The sequence below is a fragment of the Triturus cristatus genome, unplaced genomic scaffold, assembly GCF_964204655.1.
Source record: "Triturus cristatus unplaced genomic scaffold, aTriCri1.1 SCAFFOLD_486, whole genome shotgun sequence".
In the NCBI taxonomy this organism is placed as follows: Eukaryota; Metazoa; Chordata; class Amphibia; order Caudata; family Salamandridae; genus Triturus; species Triturus cristatus.
Genome location: NW_028188327.1, coordinates 71,707 through 79,580, shown reverse-complemented (window position 1 = coordinate 79,580; position 7,874 = coordinate 71,707). Strand labels below are relative to the sequence as shown.

Sequence of the window (7,874 nt, the reverse complement as noted above, 5' to 3'; positions counted from 1 at the left end):
TCACACTTCCATCCAGGGGTGAACTCTGAAATCTCACCCTGCGCGGAGCTCCATAACCCTGGGTAGAAGGTGCGTCTTCATCCCCTTGAAGCCTAACACCTGCAAATGTCACAAGTATCAGTAAAACTGGTGCCTGGAGGCTGGAAACACACCCAAGGCCTTGCAGGCCTTATTGTGATACTGTAAAGCAGTTAAATACACTTTCCTGAGTATGTGAAGTGTTTTATTTTCACACCTCCAGCCAGGGGTGAACCCTGAAATCTTACCCTGCGCGAAGCTCCATGACCCTGGGTAGAAGGTGCGACTTCATCCCCTTGAAGCATAACACCTCCAAGTGTCACAAGTATCAGTACAACTGGTGCCTGGAGGCTGGAAACAAACCCAAGGCCTTGCAGGCCTTGTTCTGATACTGTAAATGAGTTAAATACACTTTCCTGAGTAAGTGAAGTGTTTTATTTTCACACTTCCATCCAGGGGTGAACCCTGAAATCTCACCCTGCGCGAAGCTCCATGACCCTGGGTAGAAGGTGCGACTTCATCCCCTTGAAGCCTAACACCTGCAAATGTCACAAGTATCAGTAAAACTGGTGCCAGGAGGCTGGAAGTAGGCCCAAGGCCTTGCAGGCCTTATTCTGATACTGTAAAGGAGCTAAATACACTTTCCTGAGTATGTGAAGTGTTTTATTTTCACACCTCCAGCCAGGGGTGAAGCCTGAAATCTCACCCAGCGCGGAGCTCCATGACCCTGGGTAGAAGGTGCGACTTCATCCCCTTGAAGCCTAACAACTACAAATGTCACAAGTATCAGTAAAACTGGTGCCAGGAGGCTGGAAGTAGGCCCAAGGCCTTGCAGGCCTTATTCTGATACTGTAAAGCAGCTAAATACGCTTTCCTGAGTATGTGAAGTGTTTTATTTTCACACCTCCAGCCAGGGGTGAAGCCTGAAATCTCACCCTGCGCGGAGCTCCATAACCCTGGGTAGAAGGTGCGGCTTCATCCCCTTGAAGCCTAACACCTGCAAATGTCACAAGTATCAGTAAATCTGGTGCCAGGAGGCTGGAAGTAGGCCCAAGGCCTTGCAGGCCTTATTCTGATACTGTAAAGCAGCTAAATACACTTTCCTGAGTATGTGAAGTGTTTTATTTTCACACTTCCATCCAGGGGTGAACCCTGAAATCTCACCCTGCGCGGAGCTCCATAACCCTGGGTAGAAGGTGCGACTTCATCCCCTTGAAGCCTAACACCTACAAATGTCACAAGTATCAGTAAAACTGGTGCCAGGAGGCTGGAAGTAGGCCCAAGGCCTTGCAGGCCTTATTCTGATATTGTAAAGCAGCTAAATACACTTTCCTGAGTATGTGAAGTGTATATTTTTCACACCTCAAGCCTGGGGTGAACCCTGAAATCTCACCCTGCGCGGAGCTCCATGACCCTGGGTAGAAGGTGCGACTTCATCCCCTTGAAGCCTAACACCTGCAAATGTCACAAGCATCAGTAAAACTGGTGCCTGGATGCTGGAAACACACCCAAGGCCTTGCAGGCCTTATTCTGATACTGTAAAGGAGTTAAATACACTTTCCTGAGTATGTGAAGTGTTTTATTTTCACACCTCCAGCCAGGGGTGAACCCTGATATCTCACCCTGCGCGGAGCTCCATACCCTTGGGTAGAAGGTGCAACTTTATCCCCTTGAAGCCTAACACCTGCAAATGTCACAAGTATCAGTAAATTGGTGCCAGGAGGCTGGAATTAGGCCCAAGGCCTGGCAGGCCTTGTTCTGATACTGTGAAGGAGTTAAATACACTTTACTGAGTATGTAAAGTGTTTTGTTTTCACACCAACAGCCAGGGGTGAACCCTGAATTCTCACCCTGCGCGGAGCTCCATAACCTTGGGTAGAAGGTGCGACTTCATCCCCTTGAAGCCTAACACCTACAAATGTCACAAGTATCAGTAAAACTGGTGCCAGGAGGCTGGAAGTAGGCCCAAGGCCTTGCAGGCCTTATTCCGATACTGTAAAGCAGCTAAATACACTTTCCTGAGTATGTGAAGTGTTTTATTTTCACACCTCCAGCCAGGGGTGAAGCCTGAAATCTCACCCTGCGCGGAGCTCCATGACCCTGGGTAGAAGGTGCGACTTCATCCCCTTGAAGCATAACACCTCCAAGTGTCACAAGTATCAGTACAACTGGTGCCTGGAGGCTGGAAACAAACCCAAGGCCTTGCAGGCCTTGTTCTGATACTGTAAATGAGTTAAATACACTTTCCTGAGTAAGTGAAGTGTTTTATTTTCACACTTCCATCCAGGGGTGAACCCTGAAATCTCACCCTGCGCGGAGCTCCATAACCCTGGGTAGAAGGTGCGACTTCATCCCCTTGAAGCCTAACACCTACAAATGTCACAAGTATCAGTAAAACTGGTGCCAGGAGGCTGGAAGTAGGCCCAAGGCCTTGCAGGCCTTATTCTGATATTGTAAAGCAGCTAAATACACTTTCCTGAGTATGTGAAGTGTATATTTTTCACACCTCAAGCCTGGGGTGAACCCTGAAATCTCACCCTGCGCGGAGCTCCATGACCCTGGGTAGAAGGTGCGACTTCATCCCCTTGAAGCCTAACACCTGCAAATGTCACAAGCATCAGTAAAACTGGTGCCTGGATGCTGGAAACACACCCAAGGCCTTGCAGGCCTTATTCTGATACTGTAAAGGAGTTAAATACACTTTCCTGAGTATGTGAAGTGTTTTATTTTCACACCTCCAGCCAGGGGTGAAGCCTGAAATCTCACCCTGTGCGGAGCTCCATGACCCTGGGTAGAAGGTGCGACTTCATCCCCTTGAAGCATAACACCTCCAAGTGTCACAAGGATCAGTACAACTGGTGCCTGGAGGCTGGAAACAAACCCAAGACCTTGCAGGCCTTGTTCTGATACTGTAAAGCAGCTAAATACACTTTCCTGATTATGTGAAGTGTTTTATCTTCACACCTGCAGCCAGGGGTGAACCCTGAAATCTCACCCTGCGCGGAGCTCCATAGCCCTGGGTAGAAGGAGATACTGTGTCCCCTTAAACCTGTAATTTTCAAAATGTCATAAAAAGAATAAATCAAGCGCCTGGAGGCTAGAAATGGGCCCGAGACACTGAAGTCTTGGATCTGATAATGTAAAGGGCTTTGTGTACCTTTTGAGTGAAGTTTTTTTTCCCACCTCCAGCCGAGGGTTAAATCCTGAAATATTACCCCAATCGAAGCTCCATAGCCCTGTGTAGAAAAAGTGACTTCGTCCCCTTGGACCTAAAATGTTAGTACTTTATTTTTATTTTTGTATTAAACATTGTTAAAGGGGTGACTGGAGGCTAATAAAATGGACCAGATACTGTGAAGGACATTATTTCATTTTTGGGCGAAAAAAAAATAAAAAAATAAAAATATATGTATTATATTATTATTGCGATTTTTTTTTTTTATTGGGGCCCATCTCCAGCTAAGGGGGAAAACCTGAAATGTTACCCGAAGCGGAGCTCCATTGCCCTGGGTAGAAGTAGTGCCATGGTCCCCTTGAACCAAAATGCCAACAAAAGAATAAATAAATAAATAAAAAAAAAGTACTAAAACAGGTGCTTAGAGGCCCAGAGGGTCCCGAAATCGGTCACGATCGATCACAAAAAAAATGAGGATCCCACACCCCATGGCCCTGCATGGGAACTCTATTTTACTGACTATTAAGCCCCCACGGAGTGGGGGCTTACAGCGCCCGAGCGGGAGACAAAAGTTAGAGTTAGCGCCGCCCATCCGCCGCCCGGCCATCTGGTCGCTCAGCTCCGAGGGCCATCTGGTCGCGCAACTCGGCGACCAGATGGCCGGCCGCGCTCCCGGCGCGGCTAACTCTAACCTTTGTCCCTCGTCCGTGTTCTGTAAGCCCCCACTACGTGGGGGCTTAATAGTCGAGGGAGAAATGACCGGCCCTGGGCCGGGCCAAACTCGCCTTGGGTCCCCAGTACAGGGCTCTAGGATGGCGGGCCCCTGGGCCGGCCTATACCCGCCTTAGGTCCCCAGTTCAGGGCTCCAGGATGGCGGGCCCCTGGGCCGGGCTATACCCGCCTTAGGTGCCCAGTACAGGGCTTCAGGATAGCGGCCCCATGGGCTGGACTGGGATGAACGCGCCCCTGGACCCCCATGCCGGGGCTCCAGGAAGGCACCCTGGCCCCGGGACAGTGCCTTGCATGGCAGGGTGGCTGCGGAGAATTTCCCCTGATGCACCCCTCACTCGACCCGCTGTGGGCCTAGAAAGCAGCCCTAGCGCATAGACACAGCTCTCCCATGACATCGTGGTCGGCTCTTAAAAGAGCCTTTGGGTTTTGTTTTGTTTTTTCCGTGGGCAAGCCGAGTGTTTACCCGCCGAATCCGTAGAGGGTGCGACCCTGACGCTTCAGGGCGTAGACCACATCCATGGCGGTGACGGTCTTCCTCTTGGCGTGCTCGGTGTAGGTGACGGCGTCCCGGATCACGTTCACCAGGAAAACCTTCAACACCCCGCGGGTCTCCTCGTAGATGAGGCCGGAGATGCGCTTGACCCCGCCACGGCGAGCCAGGCGGCGAATGGCTGGCTTGGTGATGCCCTGGATGTTGTCCCGGAGCACCTTGCGGTGCCTCTTGGCGCCGCCTTTGCCGAGCCCCTTCCCTCCTTTACCGCGTCCAGACATGGTCTCCTGTCGGTGCTGTGACTGAGCAGAAATGAGGGCCGCGGCCAGCGGCGGCTGCTTATATGGAGGAGCTGTGCCGGACCAGCTAGGGCGCTGCAAGCGGCCCACGTGACTCAAAGGATGGCGAGGGAGCCCGCCCCGGACCGCCCTCTGCAGGGAGCGGGGGCTGGAGCGGCCGTTGCCGTTTGAAAAAGAGCGCGCTCCCAGCCGCCTCTTTGTCGTGGGCTCTGCAGCTGCCGCCGGGGCATAGATCACAGTCAAGCACACACACACGCGCCTCCCTTCCCGGGCCCCCACTCGTCACCGCGGCCCGCCTAACCCTGGCGCTCGGTGCCCGCTCCCACCATGAACAGAAGGCTCTGAAAAGTGTTAATGGAGCAAACAGGTTAACGGCCTCGCCGGCAGCACCCAGCTGTGTGCGGCCGCCCGCCACCCCGTAACACTGTCCACATGTCACGCCCGGTTGTGGCAAGTCTGTAAACTGCCCCTATTAAAATGTACATTTTTTTTTTTTTTACAAAAACATTATTATTGTGGGCCTCAAGCTAGGTTTTGGGACGGGGGCCAAGATCTACGTGTACGTCCGAGGGCTTGTGCATGCCCTCCTATGTAGCGACGGTGCGGGCGCTGCCGCAACTATGAAGCCGCCAGAGTAACACCTTGGCCACGGATACGCTCTTTGATGGAGTCTGTGGTTGGCCCTGAAAAGAGCCTTTGTGTTTAGGGTGCGTTTCCACGGTGGTCTGCGGGCCTTTACTTGCTTGCTTTGCCCCCTGCCTTGTGGCTCTCGGTTTTCTTGGGCAGCAGCACGGCCTGGATGTTGGGCAGGACTCCTCCCTGGGCGATGGTGACTCGGCCCAGCAGCTTGTTCAGCTCCTCGTCGTTGCGGATGGCCAGCTGGAGGTGTCTGGGGATGATGCGGGTCTTTTTGTTGTCCCGGGCCGCGTTGCCGGCCAGCTCCAGGATCTCAGCGGTCAGGTACTCCAGGACTGCAGCCAGATAGACTGGGGCACCGGCGCCCACCCTCTCGGCGTAGCTTCCCTTGCGGAGCAGCCTGTGCACACGGCCCACGGGGAACTGGAGCCCGGCTCTGGAAGAGCGTGTCTTGGCCTTAGCGCGGGCCTTTCCTCCTTGCTTTCCGCGTCCAGACATGGCGATCGATGCAGGGGCTCACTCACACAACAGAAAGAATAGTACTGCTGTTCTGCGGGACTCCGGCGATATAAAGACTTCGGGCGCTTCTGATTGGTTGACAGCTAGGCTCTGATAGTTCTTCTCATTGGAGGGAGGAGGGCTTCCTTTTCACCAATCAAAGTTCCAGTACCGCATTACAAAGGGAAGTGGGGGCCCTGCCTGAGCCTGCCAATGAGACGGGAGAGCAGAGAAGCAGCTACTTTACACGGCCAGCCTATAAATACAAGTGCCGGGCTCGCCTGCCTTATTTCTCTCGGCTCCACAGGAAGCGGTGCAGATTGTCGACCATGCCTGAACCAGCCAAGTCCGCGCCGGCTCCCAAGAAGGGCTCCAAGAAAGCGCTCTCCAAGCCGCCCAAGAAGGACGGGAAGAAGCGCAAGAGGAGCAGGAAGGAAAGCTATGCTATCTACATTTACAAAGTGATGAAGCAGGTGCACCCGGACACCGGCATCTCCTCCAAGGCCATGGGCATCATGAACTCCTTCGTGAACGACATCTTCGAGCGCATCGCCGGGGAGGCTTCCCGCCTGGCCCACTACAACTCGCGGCGCACCATCACCTCCCGGGAGATCCAGACCGCAGTGCGTCTGCTGCTGCCCGGAGAGCTGGCCAAGCACGCCGTGTCCGAGGGCACCAAGGCCGTCACCAAGTACACCAGCGCCAAGTAAGGCTTCGAGGCGCATCCCCAACTAACACAACGGCTCTTTTAAGGGCCACTCACGTCCTCCCCTAAGAGCTAATGTGCTTCATTTATGACCGGAGAAAGAAGTGTTTTAAACGGTAATGTTGAGCGCACAAGACCCGCTCTCACGGGGCTTGCTGCAGACCGAGGGACGATGGAGCAGGCAACCCGTTTTAATAAGCATGTTTATATGAATGAGCCCTCTTTGGGACCAAGTGTCACACAAGCACTGTAATGTAACGATGACGTTAAATAAAGCCCACGCGGAACTCGCACGGCTGCCCCCGGGCTTATTGTTTCCTGCGACCAGTTTTAGTGTGTGCGGGTGTCACGTTGTGTTTGTACTTTAAGACCAGGGGCAACGGCTAACATCCGCCCCAGGGCAAAGGCTCCCGAAATCGGGACACATAAACCCGATGTACAGATGCCCCACAGCGCTGGCTTGTGACCAGCGGATCCCAGCACGACCCTCTACCCAAACAAAGCGCTTTATTAATTGAAGAGGTGGCTGTGCACACCGAGTGCTCGGATTTCCCAGTGCCGGTATAAGTTTCCCAGTGCCGGTATAAGTTTCCCAGTGCCGGTATAAGTTACCCAGTACTCGGGGTACTCTCAGCCAGCCCACCCACCCACACCTGTAGAACATGGCAGATAAGAGAAGCTCGTAGGTGACAGGGTGGTGGCCCTTAAAAGAGCCGTTGTGGTGGTTGTTCGGGTCGGTGTCTCCTTAGGCCCTCTCGCCTCGGATGCGACGGGCCAGCTGGATGTCCTTGGGCATGATGGTCACCCTCTTGGCGTGGATGGCGCACAGGTTGGTGTCCTCGAAGAGCCCGACCAGGTAGGCCTCGCTGGCCTCTTGCAGGGCCATGACGGCGGAGCTCTGGAAGCGCAGGTCGGTCTTGAAGTCCTGGGCGATCTCCCTCACCAAGCGCTGGAAGGGCAGCTTGCGGATGAGGAGCTCGGTGGACTTCTGGTAGCGGCGGATCTCGCGGAGAGCCACAGTGCCGGGTCGGTAGCGGTGAGGCTTCTTGACTCCACCGGTGGCAGGGGCGCTCTTGCGGGCAGCCTTGGTGGCCAGCTGCTTGCGAGGCGCTTTGCCGCCGGTGGACTTGCGGGCTGTCTGCTTGGTGCGGGCCATGGCGGGAGCGGTCTCTCTCAACGACGAGCGAGGAAGAATGGAGTTCGAGCAGGCAAGAGCCCTATTTATGCACTCGAAGACGGAGGGCTGCTCTGGTTGGCTGAAGCGACCGCCCCAGGTTTGAAAACAGCCCGCGGTGTGCAACGATTGGCTACTCAACCGGA

At 54.1% G+C, this 7,874-nt stretch overlaps 3 protein-coding genes across 3 annotated transcripts; 1 reads left to right on the top strand and 2 right to left on the bottom strand.

Moving 5' to 3' along the window:
* Positions 1-4,325: 4,325 nt before the first annotated feature.
* LOC146769051 (histone H3) lies at positions 4,326-7,710 on the bottom strand. Its single transcript, XM_085640536.1, has one exon. The coding sequence runs from the start codon at positions 7,708-7,710 to the stop codon at positions 7,300-7,302; it is 411 nt and encodes a 136-aa protein (XP_085496662.1). The 3' UTR covers positions 4,326-7,299.
* On the bottom strand, positions 4,385-4,696 carry LOC146769053 (histone H4-like). Its single transcript, XM_085640548.1, has one exon. It carries the CDS (start codon positions 4,694-4,696, stop codon positions 4,385-4,387), a length of 312 nt encoding a protein of 103 aa, XP_085496674.1.
* On the top strand, positions 5,219-6,558 carry LOC146769052 (histone H2B 1.2-like). Its single transcript, XM_085640537.1, has one exon. It carries the CDS (start codon positions 6,178-6,180, stop codon positions 6,556-6,558), a length of 381 nt encoding a protein of 126 aa, XP_085496663.1. The 5' UTR covers positions 5,219-6,177.
* Positions 7,711-7,874: the final 164 nt, after the last annotated feature.